General features: G+C 39.7%; 1 protein-coding gene across 3 annotated transcripts in view; it reads left to right on the forward strand.

Annotated features, from left to right (window-relative positions):
* CHN2 (chimerin 2) overlaps positions 1-22,314 on the forward strand; it is a 163,238-nt gene that overhangs the window by 76,485 nt on the left and 64,439 nt on the right. For all 3 annotated transcript variants that reach the window (XM_055804652.1, XM_055804653.1, XM_005230668.4), the window contains 3 exons: positions 13,863-13,894; positions 17,024-17,137; positions 19,135-19,420. In XM_055804652.1, the coding sequence (XP_055660627.1) occupies positions 13,863-13,894; positions 17,024-17,137; positions 19,135-19,420 (432 nt within the window). The remainder of the gene's footprint in view (positions 1-13,862; positions 13,895-17,023; positions 17,138-19,134; positions 19,421-22,314) is intronic.

Here is a 22,314-nt window from a genome sequence, read left to right on the forward strand (position 1 = left end):
ATACAAGTGACTTAGTTTGAATAAGTTTAATCCAAAATTTATTGTGCTAACTCAAATTAAAGCATTTTTTAGCTTGCCTCCATGAGTGAAAATTTGAATTGAGCTAAAATGTGCTGTAAAGTGGAGTAGCAATTGTATTCTTGTTCTTGAAAGAAGAGATTATCTACACAAGCGAGTGGAATAAATATGCAGCTATCAACTCTTTACCAATGTGCTGTATTAAATGTATTTCCTTAGACTTATGAAGTTATCCTTTGCTCCCTTTGCCTGATGTTTAAAGACCATAGATATTTAGTGCCTATTCAGGTCGCTTCCAAAGATTTGCAAAAGGAAGCTAAGATCTTATTATATTAACCAAATTAATAAAGCATCTGATTCACGTAATCTGGGTTTGGTTCTGACTAATGAACCATTTTTAGTGGTTCATTTCATGGACTGAAGAGAGTCCTGTTTTGATATTATTTTTTTTTTTTCTAATTTAGTTAAACAGCTGAAAATTAGAGACTTTATTTGGAGGTAGGTATATAAAGCAGTGTAAATTCCCACAAATGTGATCTTTGGTTGGTTTCTTGTTACTTGGATTTTGAGTCTTTGTGTAGCTCAGCTGTATGTGTTCACAGTCTGCTTGCTAGAACAGAATCTCTGACCCAGAAGCCAAAAAACATTACAACACCGATGATGTGCTTCATTTTTAAATATAGCTGGGGAGGTGGGGACGGGTGGAGTGTCCTGATACCCGGATTGTTCCTTGTGGTTTGTATTATCAGTTTTATATGGAGCAGAACTACATACTGGTTTTATAAAGCATCACAGTCTGTTTAAGAGAGAAAATTCATCGCTGTGTTCCTATGGCACTTATCAGCTTTTACAGCACGGTAAAGTGGGTGTTTTGGGGTTGTTCTTGATTCTAGTTTTAGTTCAGTGTAATCTGATGAGTGTATAGGCTTGCCTCACTAAAGATGGTGTCTTATTAATCCTAAATTTCTGTTATAGAGAAATATCTCAGAATCTAATTTTGTGTTATGTATGTGAAAATACATTAATTGGCAGTGCGATAGTTATTTAGTATGCAATGTGATGCTCATCCAACATCTGGAGAGCAGGTGTCAGCATGATGTGTGACTGATGGGGAAAAGATTTATTGCTTCATGTACATATCACAGGAACTGGACTTTGCTGAGGGTGTTCTCTTGTATAATTTAGGATGCAAACTGCTTCAGACAAATGTAAAAATTGCAAATAATTTTAAATCTTTCATGCTTATGGGAAGATGTCTTTCATTCATAATTGCCAAATCCCGCACAAGGAAATTGAAGCATCTGCTGCAAACAAAATCTGTAACACCAACAAACTTGTGAAGAGTTGGAGACCTTTTTTTGCTCTCACTACTTGGCATTTTCATTATTCCTCCTGCTTTTCTATTGCCATATTCCACATTCTCTGTATTCATTTGCTCTTTCATTACCTCTTTGTTACTCCATAGTCACAAGGGGTTTAGCCTCAGGTCTCTGCAGTTCTGCCATGTGATTTGTGTGGATTTCTTGATTAACTATACTGTGGAGACAGAAATCACCTCTCCTGATATGCAAACCACCAGACTAAAAGCCGGAACTGTAAATAAAACATGAACATTTATATCTTTGTGTCTTTGAGCTTTGCTATCCTGATTTTCGGTGGGGTTTTTGGGTTTTTTGCCTGCCTAAATATCTTGTCAGCAAAAGCAGGTTGTTCCTGCAATGGGAATCATACTGAATGAACTGTTAGGGCTTCAGGTATCTAACGGCTTTTAATTAATCACCACAGGCAGTGAGACTAGTGTGAATATCCTACCTTTCCAATAACATTGGATTTCTGCCAATATCCTCATTTGTAACCATATTCCTTCCAGCACTGTTTTAATGATTTATTTTTTAAATAGAAAAAGTTTCGTTTAAAAGTGTCATTCACGTGGAGGAGTAGCTTTTAAATATTGTGCAAGTGTGATGATAGGGACCAAAGAATCAGATTCATGTTGTGAGGAAGCCATATTATAAGCATCTTTTAGGGTTTATACTACAGAAACGCTGATAAAATATGACATTCTCAGAAAAGAATTCAAGCATTCAACTTCCTGGTTTTATTTGAAAGTAATATTTTAAAGAATTCTTAATTTTAAGAAATATTTCAGGAATAGCTTATTAAAAGTTAAAATATCTTTTAAAGAAATGGAAACTTTAACAAAGTAAAAGAATAAGGAAGAATAGTGACATTATTTGGGAATATTTTTGGTTAAACAATAGGCTTGTTATAAATTTCCTTCAAGGAGGGAGTGAGCGTTACCCATGAGGTTTTTGGTTACTTGTGTAGAGATATTCATACCTGTGAATGCTATTCACGTTCTGTTCCAAGAAAGCCTTAATTGCTGGCAGCAATTTTTAGGGCTGGTGAGTTTGTCTTGCATTAGACCTCACATATTCCTAACAGTGCCTTGGCCAAGCCAGTGTCAGCAACAGTGAGAATCTACTCATCTAAATTTCCCTAGTGTAGGCAAAGCCTTAGAGCCCTAACTTATATTATTATGTAGAAAAATGTCAGTTAATTGCCTTCCTCGTCATTCTGAATTCCAAATAGGTTGTGTCAGAAGCAGCAAAAAATATTGTCTCTGCCTTTAAAGCATCAAAATTATAGTTTCTTGATTAAAAGCAAATATGATTACAAAGGGGAGAGTTTTCTCTGAAAAAAATAATATCCCTTTTCCTTTTTGCTTAAGTGATTGTAAGAGACTAAAATAATGATGGCGTATTCAGACTGTACCACTGAGAGTCTTTCACTCTTAACCATCCAGAGGGTCAGGAAGTGTTTTGTGTTTTGACCCCCTGGGTATCCATTACCCAGATTTATCAAAACAAGTGTATAGATAGTAACATTTCATAGAGCATAATTGTTGAAACGATCACTAGCAGGTTTATAATGATATTGCCGTCTTGTACATTGCTAGCAAAGAATATACGGGATCATTGCACATCTCCAAAACTGAACCACTGCAAATTATTCTTTACGCAGTTATCGTCAAAGTGTCTTCTGAAGCATGGGATTCAAGCTAAGAACAATGCAGTTAGCAGAGTATCCTTTAAAAAACAGCAGTATTGAAAAGTGCTTTAAAAATGCTGGTTACTTTCATCAGTCCTTCTTTCAGGTACAAAAGTGTTTCACATTTGTACGTAACAAAAGGCTTGTGATTAGGTAAGCTTGAGCAAGGTTGTTAAAATTAACCCTTAGCAAGATGTTTGCAAAGTAAAAGATAAGTGTTTAATCATTGCAGTAGTCTTCCATGAATTCCCTTATTCTGCTCACTTAGTGACCTTTACAAGCTGAATATTTCCTCTTTCCCCTTGCCCTCGTCTTTCTAAAAACAGTGTCTATACTATGGTAAAGTACTAGAGAGCTGTAACAAGGCATTGAAATTGGCCATAAAATTGATGGTAAATAATGGGAGTAAATGGGAATTTTCATGGCACTTGTTCAAATCACTCCACTGCAAAAAGTCAGACAATACCATGAGAAGGTGTCTCTTACTGTCAGTCCTGAGAGCTTATCTAACAATTTAGAATATTATAATCTTTTTCTTAGAAAGAAACCTCAGCACACACACAGTGACACACCAAGAGACCCCATTAGCCAGCAATTAAGTGAAAACAAGCAGAATTGATCTGAAACGTATTTCATTAATGAAAATGTTTGTACAGATAAGACTTAATGCAGCCTATATCTTCAAATTCCTATAATATTGCTGCTGTTTCAATTGTGGTTTTGTAATCCTATCTTCATGATAGAAACATAAAGAAACAAGGAGAACACAGCAGTAGTCTATGGGCTGCAAACGAATCTGAAGAGCAATTCTGAGTAGACATTGACAAAAGGAGGAAAGTTCTTCAGCTGAAATCCGTAGTGAACATAGAAGAGCCTGGCTACACTGGAGGAGGCTGAAAACAAGTGAAGGTCAGGGAGGTTCCTTGGTTAAATTGGTGCAGAGGACCCATGGAAAGTTGGAAGGTACTGTTTCCAGCATCCCTCTAAAAAGGCCACAAGCAGGTTTTCCTTATTGGATTTAAAATGTGGGTTTACACACAGTGTCATTTTCCTGTGGTATCTCCATAGTGAACTTTTTCCCACAGAATGTCAATGATTTGCAGCAGGGGATGAAAGAAAGGAGGGAGGCTGGAATATTGCTTGCTCAAAATTTGCTTGAATTCATCGCATCAGAGAAAGTTGCCAATGTTGTTTTTTTTTTTTCCAAGGCATTTTAAGGACTGACAGGAAATCTCATCTCTTCTGGAGTCCATGAAGTCTCACCCCCCTGCAGCAGCAGGGTGGTGGAGCACTCAGACAAAGCCAAATCGTTCTCATTTTTACAGTCCATTGCCTACTGAACAGAGGAGAAAGCTTTCTAATTATTCTGCAAGCACGATACTAAATATTGCATTGAAGTTGTTACAGCTAAACAAAGCTGGAAGACATTTGTCTGTTCCACTTGAAGTTCATCATGTTTGATTTACTAATATTCTAGGTTATGATTTGCAAATTAGACTGATGTTCATCTTTGTCAGAGGAATACAGCATGAACCAGTTAGGGCATTTATTGATCACTGCAACATGGAAAAGTTAAACCCCTCTTTTTGGAAGACAAGATGGCAACTTCTAACTAATGAGCACAAACTGTATGTAGCTGCCTTTATGGACCAATTAGCTTAGTAATTATCCCTCTGGCCTTGCTTGAAAGCTTCTTTGGGAAGTTTTACCCTCCTCTCCATTCTTCCTTGGAAGTGGGTGGTGTGTGTGTGTCTGTGATTTTGCTATTCTAATTTTTTATTTCCTTTTATCCTGTTACATATCAGTCTTTTCATCTAGTTCTTTTTATTTTGACATGATGTTTGATGTAGGTAGTTTTCAAACCAAAATAAATGAAAGTCTGTTTCTTATCTCGACCTAGATAAAATTTATCAATAAGCCTACGTGAGATGTCTGGTGTCTTTTTTCAAGATTCAAGATGAGAAACACAGAGTATGGAGCAGCTGATGAATTTGTATTTCCTAATATGAATAAATACAGAAACTTTACACATCTATCTTGCTTCCTGTACTTCATGTACATGTATGTATATAGCTGCACACACAGAATGATCAAATCGGCCAGTTACACACATCTTTTTGAAACACTGAAGAGAAGTAGGTGTGAACATGGTAGTGTTTGTATGGTTTTCAAACAAGGACTCTTTAATTTCAGGGTTCAGAATGAAAATTCAGATTTGCAGTGTAGGTTTCTGTTTATCTTTTGTTTCTGAAAGATTTGCATCTTTTTGAAATACCATTATGACTAACTAATATGTACTGACATGTTTTAACTGCCCTGTATAAATCAGTTAAGAGTGTATCTGTATATGTGATAGAGATGGTTTATGTTGAAATGAAAGCATCTGTAAGTTAAGATATTGTTCATAATTTGGAAAATAAATATTCTCCTACTAGTATTTTGTGAAGAAGCTAATAGGATCTCATATTTTTTCCAGACCCAGGAAAATAGCTAGCACTATATAAGCCCACTTACTGCTGTTCAGACTTTGCAGATAGCCTGGCTTAAAAGAAACATCTGCAGTTCCCAAGTACAGAGCAGAAATCAGCAGCAGGAGATAAACTGGATTAGTATTATTATTCCTCTTTGCATTTTTGCTTTCATCCTTCCCCTGTGCCCGTGCAGAGGTGTTCTCCCAGTAATGAAGTGGCAGTGCATCTCACACCCCACGATGCTGTGCAGGGGCTTGTCTAAGGTCCCCTCCTCCTCATTTTCCTCCTACCCCATCCATGCTCAGGTCTCATGGGTTGTTTCCTGATTTTCCTTCTACACTTACAGCCCATGCTTGAGTTTATAACCAGCAGACTGGTTATAAACATTTGTTTGGCACTTTACAAGTGCATTCAGCAGACATCTTGCTGAAAGGCTACAAGTTTATGTCAGATAGTAGCAGTGAGCTGGTTGGGAAGCATGGCTTTTGGGGATGCATTATGGTAGGTGACATAACACCAGCAGGTTTGTACAGATGTACTGTGGACTGCTGTGGGATGTGTAATAGGAATGTTTCAGCGCTTCTCACAGGTTACAGAACTGCAAGCAGCGTTTAGGGCATTGGTATTGCTTACTGCATTTGTCTGCTTCTGCTGGAGATATTTTTCTTCCCATTTAAATGACTCAACACATGATTCTTGGGGAAAAAAAAAAAGAGTGCCGTTTAAATGCTGTATTCAAAATTTTCATCTTGCATTCAAGGTAACATCGATATTCCTTCTTAGATTTAATGATGTCCTTACTGTGTGAATGGAAGCTGCATAACAGAATAGGTGACTCCTGCTTTTGCTGTTGAAGTTGTTTGAACCTGACCCTCTCTCCCCAACTGTTTAGCAGCAGCAGCCTTCTTGATTAAGATTTATTTCAGTTTATTTTATCCCATGTTCAGGAGTACATTATTTTCTTTACTAGGTGAGAAAATATTTGCTTTTTTTTTTTTACTTGTTCAGTCTTGCTCTTTTCCATTGGAGCTGAATATATACAGAAATATATTCTGGTTTAGTAGCAATAACAGATGTCTGTGTTGGGGGAGATTTTTGTTACCTTCTGGAGTTTATAGTGTTTTGTCTGGCATATTGATTATTGGCTGCTGGACAGTTTGCTCAAGGTCATAGATAGGAAACAAACCTGAGTTAAAAATACCCTCATAAAGGATGACATAAAGCAGCTCTTTTAAAAGTTTGGTACAAGCAAGTAAACAAACAAGCAAACTCAATTCTTTTTGAATTCATTGTCTTTTAAAAATTACAGAAATAACCTTGTTTAAGTGGAAGTCAGCCTGCAGTTAAGTGCCACAGTACCAGCCAGAGCTGCTGAGCTTCCTGTGTTGGCGATGCGTTATCCTTCTGCAAAAGAGTCGTTCTGCATCTTACCTTCTCCCTAGGTTACAGCACATCGTCAGAGCAGAGCTGTGCAGCTCTGAGCAGCAGTTCATAAAAACATTCTTTGTGTCCTTCACTTCTGTCTTTCCTTTTATGTTATTCTTGGGAGTGAAGAACTCCACTCCTACCTTTTCCCCAGCACTGTAAATTTTACCGCAGAACATTTTTTTAGAAATACATCAAACACAATTTGGTGCTTTGCTATGCTGATAGATTTAAACTGACTTTTGTTATTTAGGTAAGTGGTGACCAGTTTATCACTTGAAGGTTTGGCTTTCTCCTCTAGAACACAACACAGTCTACTGCCTTCTCCCTGCTGCCTTCACTCCCAAGAGCCTCACAGAAGTGGGCAGAGTCATGGTATTATTGCAGTTTTGTATGCGATTTATAGAAGTCAATCAGTCTGCTCCTGGCTAATCCCTGTCTCCTGAGAGCAGTCCAGGTGGAGATGAAGAACAGCCTGGATTGTGTTATCTTGGTGCTGGAGAAGGTTGTCATCCCTGCATCAAGAAGAGATGTTTGCATATCCTTTTCTTAAAGCCTTTCAAGGCTGAAGATTTCATGACCACCTCTGCTTATTTATTTAGTGTTTCATTATTTGTAACACCTTCCTAAGATCTATCTTCTTTTTTGCCATTTGAGCCTATTACTCCCTATCATGTCTAGTAAGCACACAGAGAACAAATTCTTTTCTTTCCTTTTGAAATCAGCCTTTTTCCTACCTGTTTGCTACAGCCGCTCTCTGTCTCCTTTTCTTTAGGCCAGTCTCTTTTCATGTCTTTCACAGCTGCTAGATACCCGCTTGCTCCAGTTACTTGCTTCAGTCTTTCTTGAGATGTGGTGGCCAAACCCGCTCTCGGTATTCCAGCTAGAGGCTTTCTGAGTGGACATTGCAAGGAGAGGATTACTCTAAGGATTACTCTTAAGGTTGGCCACACTCTTATTTTTATACCCCAGTATGACATTCTGGTTTTGGCAGTTTTTGCAAGAGACAGCATCAGTGATTCAGTTCATTTTATGATCTGTAACGATGCCAGGATCCTTTTCTGCAGAGACCTGTCTAGTCATCGTCCCTCTGGTATTTTGAATGATTTTGACATCTTGCTCCCAGCTACTTTCTTGGAGCCACTGTAGTCCCTTGCTGTCACGTGGCTGAATGTATGTCCGTCAAGTGGCCCTAACGATGGCGTTGGCATGGCTCTGTGACTGAATGACAAAAGGAGATGCAGGCTTACAAAACTGTTCATGTCACCTTTCTCTCTGGAGAGCCTCTGAAACACGGGTGGAATATGCTCCGGGGGCTTGTGCATAGCTAGTTGCTTTTTGAGGTACGTCTTTGTGCCTCCCTCATCACACAGTCAAAGTACATGAATGTATTCATGGAGTTACATGTGCTGGATGGGCTCTGTCATATGAAGCCTGTCCCGTCAGTCATGCTGAATGCCATTGACTGAAAATCCTAGGGGAGAAAACTATCATTTTGTCATGTATGTACATAGCGTGTCTATAATTGGCCTGTCCTTGGCCAGGGAGTACAGATTTTACACTGCTGCTACTCCTACTAACAAAATTAGCAACAGGCTTTATGATATGATACTTTCTGCAAAACCAAGAGTTGCTTCTCTTTTAAAATGTTGATGCCAGAGAGCCTGATAAGGTAATAGTAAAGAAGTGGTAAAAAGGTAGTAAAACAGTTAGATTAATACTTCCCTTCAAAAAGAATGTTCTCCCAATTTAAATTGCTTAAGAGTCATTCACGTGAAATAATTTGTCCTATTCGGAGTGAAAGTTAGACACGCTAATTCATCTACGTAGAAATTTCTTTAAGAAGAATTTGAAGGCAAAATTATGTTATAGGAGTAATGAAATGCAACATAGTTTTTTACTTCATTCCATTTAATGGAGGCTTACAATCTTCCTTAATACTTTTTGGTTCTTGATTGTAAGGCTAAAGTTTGCGGTTGGCTTATGACAATTCTGCCAAAAGCTGAACAATGCAGGCAATAAACTTTTCTGGGTTTACTGGGCTTGTCTTGAAAGCTTCTCTTACAACTCTTTTATTTCTCTTCATGTCAAACTGAGCTGAGAAACGTATTTATATCTAGTCAACTAGAATTACTGAAAAATAATTAGGATTGTTCCAAACAGAAAATATATCAGATTAAACTTCCTTTGGGAAAATGCCTCACTGCCTGCTCTGAGTGATCATACTAACATTATTAACTCTTGGATCTTGTTTCTCTGCTCCTTCTGTGTACTGGAGAGAAGAACAGAAAGCCAGGTGCAGCTACCCACCTTATTGTTTCCCTTCCTTTTTATACTCTCTTCATGGATGTGTTAAGGGAGTGGATGAAATAGGTAGATAGACAATGTTATGCCATGTTGGCCCTTCCGAATTACAGGCAGATTGCTGTCCTAGATGGATTTCTAAATTTTCATTCCAACATTTCTAGATTTCAGCTTTGGCCACTGGGTAAGGAAATATGTCTTGTGCAATGAAGCTGAAGAGAAATTTGCTTTTTCTGAAATTAGGTTTATCTTATTTTTGTGGTAGTACTTGTGCAGAAAGAATTCTTCAGGGTATCTTCAAATCTTCAGTGCAGTGTGGTTTGGGTATCAATGCTTGCAATGAAAATCTATCACATTAGGGGATGCTCACCTCCTGCCTGCATGATTCCCAGTAGTTTTGTGATGAGTTATCTTGCAGAGTGGTGTAAGATCTTAATACAATAATCTGTACATTAGCAGGAATATGTCATGCCAGGCCTAAACCATCCTGGCCAAAAGAGGAGCCACAAATCCCAGGGTATTAAAATTCAGTAACTTTCAAAATTATGTAAACGTAATATATTGAATTAGCTTAGATTATTTTAGATAGCTAATGGTATTTTTTTTAAGAAGACACATTTCCTTCTCAGTGTTGACTTCAAACCCCAGTGCAGCTAACTCCATATCTTGAAGAATATGCTGTAACATTGGGGGAAGGGGGGGGTGGGGGGTGGCGGGGAGGTACCAAACTTGTAAAACTAGACAAAGTGTACGAGTCAGGGGTTTTTTTGGGGTGGGGACAGGCAATCAGGTTTGGCAGGCTGGAAGTCAAGGCTGGAGTATGCAGACTCTCAAAAATATGTGCTTCCCAAGGCCTTTGGAGAGTGCCAGGAGAGCTGTACTGGGTTTCATTTCTCTTTGAATATGCTTCAAGAATAGATGCCACTGAATGTTGCTGGCTTTGTAAGAGTACTGGATTAGTAGTGATTTAGGCTGTTTCACCATCCATCTTATTTCCTGATCAACTTCACGTTAGTTTTAAACAATTTTGGCATTCACTGCTGATTCACAATTTGTACAACTATGAATTTCAGTAGTAATTTTCAGCGTTTTCCCCGTGGTTTCTGGAACGATGATCAGAAATGCCTGCTCTGCAGCAACATTTTTGGGTTGAGATTGGCATTAATACCTTTTTCTAAGCCAGAAAATTACCATCTCACATTTGAATTGAAAGCTGCCACTTACTTTTAGGGGAGCGAGAGAGAGCCCATTTAATTTATCCTCTGTATGGGACTAATAAAAGCAAGCTGTGGAGCTCTTTAAGGCAAAATATATTTTCACTAGTGTGAAGACCTATTATTTGCCTTACGTAATTTTCCTCAGTTTTGTACTTTGTTTTTGTCTATTAGCATGAGAGTCCTAAATGATTCAAACCCTCTGGTCTCTCCCCTTGCTCAGTGTCTAGGGAGATGGGCCAGAGTGATGGATAAAACCAACAGGTCACTTGGAAAAGGTGGCCCTTTTTTGAACAAGGAACTGTACGGGCTATATGGAAAGTGATGAAAGGGTTCTTCATAGCCATTGTCTATGCAAGAAACCTAAAGCGTATATGTCCTCAGAATAAGGTTGGTTATTCTGGGCCCCTACCATCAGGGAACAGTCACTTTTCTACCTGTGGATTTTCTGTTCTTCCCACCACTAAGAATTCTCTTAGGTGGATCTGCCTGACTTTGTGTGTGCAAACCCATTTACAGCAGGAGAGGAAAAGCTAATCCCAACTGACTTTCAGTCACCTTTGCCTTCTGGGATATATAGAATTTCCCTTGAAGTTTGTACAGTGTCTGCAGTTGGCACAAAACAGACCTACTGGCCCCTTTGATATTTTTAAGCCTCTGCTCCATCAACTGTGCAGGCTTTTGGTTTATTTCCAGGTTCAGTCTGACATTCTGGTTTTGATCTAGAGACCCTGATGTTATTTTGATCTTTTGTCTTGCTTTAACTTTGTTTCTTTGTGTTTGTTCCTAGTGGTCAGGTTGGTTGGGAGAGAAATTATTATTATGGGTTGCGGTGAGCACACAGGAGGATTTTTAGATTCTGGGGCATCTGAATGGTCTGGTAGATCTGGAGATTCATTTGAGATACTACAGTATCTTTCTTGCCTAAAGCCAAGTGCTGAAGTTGTGGCTATTTTAGACACATGGATGGATGCTAAAAAATGATGGAGTGAAGGTTTCTGTTTTATGGAAGAGGAGGAATAATATAGGATTTGATGGGCTTTGTGTAGGTTCTCAGAAGAGCAGATTTTGTAGCTCATGAATAGCAGGAAAAGTGTTAATCACAGTGTCCAGGGCAGTTCAGTCAATTGCTAGTTAAATGAGAATTTCACAGCTACATTTGTATTTACGTATAAGTGGTGTTCTGAGAAGGATACAAAATGTGCCTCTATTTGCTCAAGGGGTTATTTCCAGACTGCTCTCTTATAGATATATATATTTATATTTGGGGGGGAACTTGTGCTTACAGGTAATTTTGAGGGTGAGTTGTAGTACTGTTTTATCTTTCTGAGGTAGATTGAAAGTGTTGGGGTTTTATTCTCTGTACATGTACGATCAAGGCAAATCCATGTTTTTAAACAGAAGCGGATTCTGAATCCTAGACGAAAGTCATGCTTTACCTTCTGTGGTATAAAGGTTTTATTGGGCTTTCTGTGGGAATGAAAGTTTATGTTTGTTCCTTGTCACTATTTTCAGTGTACTGAGTGGCCTTTGTTACCATGAAAGAGAAGATTGCATGTGGTGGTCTTACCTAACCCAGCTTCTGATACCCATTTTTTAATTAAGTTCCCAGTTAAATATATGCTTTGAAGGTCATTAAGATCTATAAGAATGACAGGAAGGCAGCACAGTCACAGTTCCAAAATAATAAATAATGTAGCACTGCTAAAGATGAACATATGACCAGCCTCCTTTCTGAGGTAATACGGCATTGTCTTGATTTTTCAGATACATAGAAACACAGCACCTGCACTCAGCGATTCCTTTGATTTTGCCCTCTCTTCACTTTTCCTTTTGCTTTTTGCTCTTCTCCTGCCCCTCGGAGCTCAAAAATGTTTGTAGCAAGGTATTACTCCGAGGCAGGAGTTTCAAGGGTGTGATACCGCTATTGTTAGTGCCGTGCTAGAAGAGAAATACCAAGCTGGGAAGAAGCACAGTAAGGACCTGAAGTCCCATAGGTCTGCCGTTGACGATTCTCATTATCTCGTGCAGATTTCGGTGCGTCTTGCGCAGCTCCGCAGCCTGGGTGGCTGCAGGGCGGGACGTCAGCCGCTTCGGTTAGCGCGTGGCATGCAGATTATTCAGTCAAAACCGTGACATTTGTACATTGGCTACAGAGAAGTAAAAGACCTTCATCAATTTAGATTTTGTACGAGGCAGTGAGACACAATCAAAGCAAGGGTGCTTGTTTCCAGGCAGGTTAAATGGTGAACATTCATTGGGTTTATACTAAGGGATGGATTGGTGTTGAAAACACCATTTTTCTGTGTGTGTGTGTGGGGGGGGGGGGGGTGTACATATGAAGCAGTAATTCCATTGATCTGGGCAGCTTTACTCAAGTATGTGCTCAGATAACTTTTAATAATCGGGAGGCCTTACGTACGGCTGGCGTTACGTTTGGTCATGCTTAGGCGTGACAGCGCTGGCTGAAGTTGCAGCCCGCTCAGATTCATAAATGCCGTAGCTGGAGAGAGAGCGTCTCTTCAGAAAGACCCTTAAGGGAATGCGGACATAGGAATACGTCTGAAAAATCTGAAAGTTAATTGGCGATGCTCAGGACCGAGGTAGTAGCGGAGCTGGCCGGGGCGACAGCAGGCCGGGCGCCAAGGCTGGGGCAGCCGTGCCCCCTGCCGGCCTGCGGGCTCCCGCCTCCGCCGCGCCCGGGCCTGCTCCGGCAGCGCCTGAGGGAAGGGGCTCCCGGGCCGGGGAGCGCCCCTGGGGGAGCTCGGCAAAGGGCTGGGGTCTGAGGAACCAGGCGAAGCGTCTGGCGTACCCGGAGCTCGTGGATAAGCACACGGCATTCCTAAAACTTGGTGCAAAGCTCCTGAAAATACCTGCGAGTCCTGCCAGCAGCTCTTGGTGATCAGGCCCGCGAGCGCTTGAGACTTCAAGCCTAGCTTTAAACCCAGAAACCTTGTTTATCCCAAGAATATTAAACTTTTTCTTTTCAGTCAGTTGCTGCATACAGGCAAAAAAATGTTTTTTAAGAAGCTAAAAGGTGCGTAACAGAAATAATCTTACTTTATATTATAAATACTAGATCGGCAAAACAGCAGTAAACTACTCTCTTACCCATTTGATCAGATTTTATACAATTATGTGTAGTTCTGTTTTTTCACCATGTTGTTCTTCCCAGAAATCCATCAATAAAACCACCTCTTCTGTTTTCATTTTTCTGTTCTGTGTAGTCATGTTCCAGTCACACTTCTGAATGTGCAGAATTTCATCACTTAGATGGTGCCATAGTCTGCATTAATGATCAAGCATAATTTATTTTTGTGCAGTTTGTTTAAAATTGGGTACATTTTTAATATTTTTTTCCCTTTCTTTAAAACTTTAGGTGGAGAACAGACCAAAGTATTATGGAAGAGAGTAAGTGTTTTCCTCTTTTAAGTATCTGTTGAGTGTATCCAAAAGTTGTTGTTCTAGAACAAAAACAAAACAAAAAAAAAGACACAATGGAAGTTAATAAACTTTAATTTACCTTTCACTTCAACTGGGAGCTAAATATATTGAAAAACTAATCATTTAGCTATGTTACAGTCCAGTCCTGCTGCTCAGAAGCGTTGCTATGTGAGCCTGCATATTCAGTTGGCTTTTCTCAGGACAGTTAGGGAAAAAAATATTGTCTGGAGTATTTCTTCCTTTTATTTTGGTTGTCGCTTAAACCTCCCGGTGGTCCTGCAGTGGTCTGGGGAGGAGAGAAGCCGCTTGCCTTTCTCACTGCCATTTTGTGTGTTACTATGCTTTCACCACCACATGGTTGTGGAAGTATGCATGTATACTACTGCATGTGTAAATGCCGTTCTCCCTGCTAAAGTAACAAGGTTTGAGATACCAAAAGAAGAGGTGTATTTTTGTTGTGAGGAAAATAACAGACCTCTAGGTTATAATTCCTTTGTGCTCAGCAGTCTTCTTGCCGATAAATAACTTGAAAGGGGCTGGATCCTGCATTGCCATGGAGATCTGGGCAGGTGAAGGGCATAGCCACTGCAGCAACCACCCAGATCTGGCATTTGGCCTTTACTAAGGTAATCTGCTGAGGCCCTAGCCCTTATCACTAGCTAAATTGCTTAGGTTCCATGTTCTATTTTTTCTTCCACCCCAGACACATCATCTGTGTTTAATCATCCTTTTCTACCAAAACAAACCCTCAAGAGCCAGTAACTTTGCCCGTAATTACTGAAGTTTCATTTTTTAAATACTGTCTTTGACAACAAGAAATTCAGATCTAGCCACTAAAGTACAGCAGAGCTGAAGACTGTAACTAGCCAAGTAACCCATCGCACTAACTACAGCAGGATTTGTAAAACCATTACTGCGAACTCTCATGGAGGAACCAGCCTGGCTGTTGACATATTCTGGGTTTGTGGAGCAGCAGGGCTAGCAGGAACTGTAAGAAGTCACCTCGGTGAACCTGCCCAGGCAGGATCACATTAGTTATTATCATTCAGAAAGAAGATTTCAGAACCACTGAGACAGTCCTATAAAAGCAATTGACTCAGTGTTCAGTAGTGCTTGGAAAAAGAGTCAGAAATTTCTAGGGAAAGAAACAGAAAAAAACCCCATAATTATACTACTGTATTTGTGATGTGGCTGCATTTTAAAGAGTGCACGTATTCTGGTCCGTCTCCTACCCCTTCCCTCCTCCCTCCTTTTTAGGAAGGTTATAGAAGAAATGAAAGGTACAGCAAAGTGCAACAACAGTGGGCCAAAGGGATGCAGCTTCTGTCATAAGAGGAAAATCAACAGGTCTTCCTCAGCAGGTGTCCAGGAGAGGGACATGCACAGTGTCCCTCTCAAGTTCATTGCCACATGGTGCTGCAGAGGCCAAAAGCATGAAGATATTAAAGGGTTTACAAGTAAGATTCTCAGTTTCAAGAAGGGAAAGGTCACAACTGGTTGGACATAACTTTTGGCTAAACCGGTGATGGATGGATGGGTGGACAGGGATATGAAGTGAAAGAAATATGTCACTGCTTCCTGTACTCCTTCTGTAAGCATTTCTTGTTGGCATCTATCAGAGACATGCGTCTGAGTTCAGGGGCTCTTGTACCATGTACAAGCTGGGTTTATGCCCTTATAAAAATGTACCAAAAATATCCATGAGAAAGCTTGGATTAGCCAGTGCTTACAACCCATAGTTAAAAATTAATTTCACAGATGCCCCAAGTATCCTGTCCCAGGGATTTCTTAAATTGATCACCAGGAGAGATTTTGTCCTAATATCTAACCTAAAGGCTGCTGTATTTTATAATGAGCTTCTGGTAGCGAATAGCTTATGCTCATTATTTTTAACTAGAGTTATGAATTGCCATGAGTTTTTTACTGATGAAGATATGCTTATATTATGTCATCTAGGAGATGCTTGTTTCAATTTGGATGTGGCAGTGAATGAGAGTGTGTGTGTGTCCAGTACAGACAGGAAGTATGAATTAATTTATATCATTTTGAATAAAAAGTCATTCTGGAAAGATCACCTAAACCTAGTATTTCCAACATGCGTTAGTTGTGAAAGACAACGTAAAGAGAACTCAACGACAATTGCATTTACATCCAATGTGTTTTTCTCCTCTTTCACTGCCAAGCCAGAGGCGGTGTTAGAAATGTGCCACTTCATATGTATTATCAGAAAAGAGAAAATGCTGAAGGCCAGTACATTTTAGTGCCTTTTTTCAGACAGCAGCAAAAATAGAAACTTCCAAAACCTCTGAGAAGACCACTGGAGACCTATCAGCTAGGAAAATGTACATAGGAGTTAAGACTCAAACTGCTGAAAAACCGCATTTGTACCTATGGAAAGATCACCACTAAATATTGATCATTGTAAGGTTAATTGTGCATCCTAGAGCCTCTTTCTTTCTTAAAATAGCAATGACAAAAGAATCAAGAGAAATACCACTTTTTTCCAACACTGAATGAGGAACTCATTGAAAGGAAGCAAACTATTTTTCTGGAGGCTACTCTGTATCTTCTACTTTAATATATGCAGAAAAGAATTTTGAATAATTGATGCCAATTTGTATCTCAGTTTCCCTTACAAATCTGAGGAAGCAATGTTAATATAAAAATAAAGCAAACATAATAAGAATTATCTCTCATTTTAATTTTAAGTCATCTCCATTTAAAAAAAAATAATGCCTTTGTGCCTAGTTTTAAATTCTGTTGGAAAGCCTCTAGAAAGGAAACAAGGAAGAGGGGCACTGACTGGTAAAGGAGGAAAGTTGTGGGAAGATGGGGCAGTTACAGAAAATAATCTTTGGGTGCAGTTGAGTGTTACATTGACTGAAACTGCATATACTATGTAACTTTTGTTTTGTCTCTACTCTGGACTTGCCTGGGCTGGATGACTGCCTTGCCACTTTCAGATGCTTGGATGCTGTCCTGATGGCTTAGACCATGATCCTGTGCACTGCAGAAGTTTTCAAATGGTTTCTGGGGTGGAGGAGCAGGTGTTTCTGGTCAGATTGTTCTGTAAGTCACTGAAATGTCTTCCCTTAGGTTTCACGGGATCATTTCTCGGGAGCAAGCAGATGAAATACTTGCTGGTGTAGAAGGCGCGTACATTCTTAGAGAAAGCCAGCGGCAACCCGGCTGCTATACTCTTGCTCTGAGGTAATGCTGTTTTAAACAGAGGCTCATAGTTCAAATGTAAATGTGTTTAATGGAGGGGGTTATATCTGTCCCTTTGAAGACTATGCCCACTGTTACTTAATATACTTCATGGTGTCAGAATGATTTTACACCCTCTCGTCAGCAGTTTGACTATCACAGCATTACAGCAATTCAATCAGTACTTCAGCACTTGGCTAGGAATTTCCCTTTTCAGGAGCAGACTGCGCCCATTTTCAATATTTTTGCTACCTAGAGTTGAGCATTGTAAAGATGGAGCTTCTCCTTGGAAATTTTTTAAGAGATGTGAATGAGTACAGAACAGGAGAGCATCCCAGCAGAGGGCACAGCCAGGTTGTCCTCTGAGCTCAGTGATGTGTTGTACACAAACTTCAGCAACCATTGGCAATATTAACCCTGGATAAACCTGGTAGAAAATCATGAAGTCCAGTGGCTGACCAGCTGTCAAAGGCAGCATGCTGGTCTTTGGTTTTCTTCCCTAACTGGAATTCAAGATTGCTGTAGAAGTACAGTGTGCAGCATGGGATGATGCTGCTCAAAGAACTAAGAGCCTGCTATTCAACTGAATGAAAAATTCAGGGAGAGCCCAAGCTGCAACCTCACTTCCCCTCACAGTTGCCTTTCCCTGAAAATACGGCCCCTCCTGGCTCAGCTGTGCCATTCAAAACCTGCCCATGCAACAGTCTTAAAGCTGCTGTATGTTAGTGGCAAGAGGACAAAACAAACTCATTGGTGGTATTTTGGAATTTTTATAGCATTATTACTTCTGTAAGATACACACAAAAGAAAAGTCTGTATTTGTAGTCTTCTGCTGCTAAGCTAGAAAGAAAAAATCCTTTAAGGAGTTAGCCCAAGTAGCTGTGATACGGCGCTGAAATCATCCTCAGAATTCATATTGATGTGCAGATGGTGGAGCAGGAAAAGCCGGTGAGTCATGCCAACTAAAAAGTGGTGTAAATTAAAAGCAACTTTTGTCAGCTGAAAAAGAACAAACATAATTTTTTAGGGTTTTAGAGAGACATTTAAAAAAAAAAGAATAAAAAGAGCTGCTACAGGATGGGAATTAATGGCAAAGTGCCTGTTGTTTTGACACAACAGCGTGATTTCTAAATCCATCTGGATAATTATTTGTAGAATCAAAATTTGATTATAAATTGGGAATTCATATGAAAAAATGTAGGGAAAAAAGTAGGAGACTTAAACAGTTTTATTTGAATGCCCAGCAAAGCATGCAGAGACATGCACATTTGATGCAATATAAGGACCATTTAACCTAATGTCATATCTTTGAATTCATTAATCAAGAATGTGATTCCAACCTCAGTGTTATAAACCGAATGTGCTTCTACAGCACTTTGCTTTTTAAAACACTTTAACAAAAACAACCCATAGATTACACCTGCCATAAACAGGGCCAGAGTTATCCCACAGAACTTTGGATTTTTACTTGAACCCCTGAATTAGGAGCTCAGTCTACCTGGCTTCCTACCAGAGGGTGATTCAGGCGGTTAGGACTGGAATTACTTGCTAGAGATGCCTGTCTCTCTTCATTGACTGTAAATATGTCCATGGTAGTTAAGCATCCACTTTCCGCACCTCAAAAATGTTTTGGGATGGAAGAGCCCTTAACACAATTATGCATCCCGCTATAAGGTCTTGTCAATGTAAACATACCTTTCTGATTGCTACAGTCCCTATAGGATTTAGATTTAAACCATGTATGTCTGGGTTTTGTAGCCTGTTGTGGAGACTTGACCTCAGTTCTGTAGCCCAGTTCATGTGATGCAGTCAAGTTTGGGGTTGAACTTGAATTGGTCTCTTCACAGAGATCTGGTTGCAGCTGTGTGCGTATTCCATATGTAATCCAGACATAAAGACTTGTCAGTGGAATGACCTCCTGAGTGTTTTGCCAGTATGAATTTTCTCACTCTTCCTTCTCTGTCTTTCTTGTCTCCCTCCTGTTTTTCTGTTATTTGCAGATTTGGTAATCAGACCTTAAACTACAGGTTGTTCTATGATGGGAAGCACTTCGTTGGGGAGAAAAGATTCGAATCAATCCATGATCTGGTTACAGATGGCTTGATAACCTTGTATATAGAAACAAAGGCTTCTGAGTATATTTCCAAAATGACAACAAACCCCATCTATGAACATATTGGATATGCCACTTTGCTTAGAGAAAAAGTGTCCAGGAGGCTGAGCAGAACAAAAAATGAATCAAGAAAAGCAAGTGTAACAAGTGAAGAAAATACCCCAGTTGAAAAGGTAAGGATTCAGTTTAAAATTCTGGCAATTAATACTAGTCTTCCTATCAAATCTGAGAGAAAAAAGTGTTTTGCCTAAAGACCTGTTTCTGTTTTTCTATACTTCGTTAAGTATTACTACCCCACTGAAAAGTTTATATCCTGTTAATGTGATCTTGGCTCCAAACTAATGTTTGACTGGAGCTTATGGTGAAAGCTTTCTAGTAAGTACCAAATGCAAATGTTTTCACTGAGTAAATATATGTATATATACTGTCTAACTTAGGAACTGCATCTAAAATGGTTCACAAATTATGTTTCTTTATCCATGTATACTCAAGCATATTCCACAGTAGGATTATGAAACTGGTTCCCGCTGACCCTTTACCACAGCTCAAGTTTGTTAGCTTGCCATTCACAGTGCAAAGCTCCTCTTTTCTGCCAAGTCTTTGGTGGATGGGTCTCAAATTGGGATATTATGTGGTTTCTTTCCTTTCTTCTCGTGGGTCTGAAATTGGGATATTGTGTGTTTGCGTTTCTTCTCGCTCTTCTCATTTGAAGTGGGCTTTCCTTGATCTCCTTCTCTCATGTGTCTATATCCCATAGCATTGTATGGACTAGGCCTTATTTACATGATGATAAATGGAGATTTTCATGCAGTTAGCAGCCATCTGAAGATGTAAAATTAGAAATTCTTTCACATATGAGAAACAGTCTTTTTAGCAGTGACATGTGGATATTTTCATTTCCCGGGTGGTAAGGCAGTAAGAACTGTCAAACAAAACTGATTTTTTTGAGTCCAGTGTTAGCGCTGAATTGACTTACTGACATTTGTAAGTGTAATTCTGCAGAGTGACTGATGAGTTTAGTGTTCAGCGTGCTGGCTAGCTAGTAGGGAACTACGGCCGGTTTGTATTTGGGAAGGAGGGAGTGGATTTTCAGCTAGATGTGCTGCCTGAGCCACCTCATATGAGTAGAAGTGCAGCACAAAGGAGAGGGCAAGACTTTTTTCTGATGACAGCTCAAAAAATGGTGATAATGGATTAAAGTGAGTGGAGAGCTGCATCCTTAATTCCAGATAACTGTGCTTGAAGATGTTTGGACTTGATATAACTTGCTGTCAACAGTGAAAAAACACCTCTGAACCTCATTAGTGATTGATTAGGTTGTCTTTTATATTGCAGCTGAATGAAATTGAAGTGTTTATAGAGTATTATTTACCTCCAAGGTGGTTCATGATGCAAAAGACAGTACCATGGGTCCTCACCCTACCAGGAGTGGCCCTCATCTAGATTTCTGTACATGCAGGCAGTAACAGCCTGCAAGACTGGGCTGCATGGTTGAGCTGTTGTGTAAAAGTAGCTGGCTTTAGCTAAGCCACTACACTGTTGGCAACCCTCTCTGCCTTCCTCCCACTGAGGGGAAGCAGCAGAAGGAAGAATAGCAGCTGCTTCTAACATATTTTTCTTGCCAGGAGGGGTAGCAGCAATCACAGCTACAAGAAGAGTGGGGCTAAATAGGTGGTCTGCTCCCAGGCTGAAGACCTTCTGTAGCAGCTAAAGCCTCACTATTGATGATTAGGACTCCCAATGGGCTTCTCTACTGATACCAGTAGTTTTCCATCATCTCATGCAAATCCACGAGAAAAAAGATTACTTCAACTATATTATTAGCAATTGAAAGAAATTCACAGAAGTCTGTATGGTGAAGCCTATCATGGTTGCTTTTGATGTGTATGTTCCTGGGGGAAGCTCATGAGAGTTCTGGATAGCAGGCAAAGACTCAGTGGTCATCATTCCCATTTGTTCCTCACAGTAACCTCAGATAAAGTATGGACTGGGCTTTGGAATAAACTGGTAAAATAGCAAGCGTTTGTCAGTAGTAGCATATAGAGACAAAGGAGGATAAGGGAAATTTAATGTTTGTTTTTATATAAACTTTAGAAGACCTGTAAAATATTAAATTAATATGGAGAAGTGGTAGTTCAGTGGGAGTTTTATCAGATATTTTGCTTGAGGCTGACATGTGTTGTACAGCATTTTAGACAAAGGCCAGGTTTGCCCACAATTCAAAATACCTTCACCCACTTCAATTACTCCAATAAATTTCAGACCCCTAGAAATAAGTGATTGAATATTCAGTATGACATTTTTCTGCAAAGTAAATTCATTGCTGCATGTGTGAAAAACCATTGAGTTTTTTGTAAGGTGCGTTTTCTCTGACCAATTGAAGAGGTAAAATGTCATTTTTTGATAACTGAGATGGTTTATTTGAAAGCGCTGCCTGGAGTGTTTTGAATATTTCAGAGGTGATGGGAGGAAAGCCATACGTGCAGGACAGAAACTTCCATTATTTCTCAAGAGGAAGGCGAGAATTCAGTGCTCAAGGTTAAGCATCAGTACTCCTCTTACAGATTAGACTTTTTACAAGTGAGATTTTGTTTTATACTGAAACCAATTCCAGAGTGTGAAAGTGCAGCTGAAGGCATTCGTCTCCTTAGCGGGTTTGTTAACAGCATCCGGGGAGTCTGCTCATTCTGTCACCTCCTACGTTGACAGCAGAGATTATTCAATGTCTCAGTCACTCCCCTAGGGGTAGGTCAGTGGAAGGGGACCACCAAGGCACGGTCTGACGGGAGGAGCCAGCACTAAGACGAAATGTCTTGGTACTGCCTGGGGTACCTGTCTGTTCCCATAGTGATAATTTCTGCGAGGCTGTAATTAATGGAGTCATGCCCATTCCAGAAAAGGGGTGTGATACATGGGCTGGATTAAGCTGTTTTTGTTCATGCTTTTTTATCCAACATTTTTTGTAACAGGCCTAAGAAAATATTTATGCTTTAAGATGCTTAATGCCAATGTTTCATCCAAAAGTTATTTCAGCCTAACTTTAAAGAGGTGCTAGATTTGTTGACAC

This window comes from Falco peregrinus, chromosome 5 (genome assembly GCF_023634155.1).
Source record: "Falco peregrinus isolate bFalPer1 chromosome 5, bFalPer1.pri, whole genome shotgun sequence".
Lineage (NCBI taxonomy): Eukaryota > Metazoa > Chordata > Aves > Falconiformes > Falconidae > Falco > Falco peregrinus.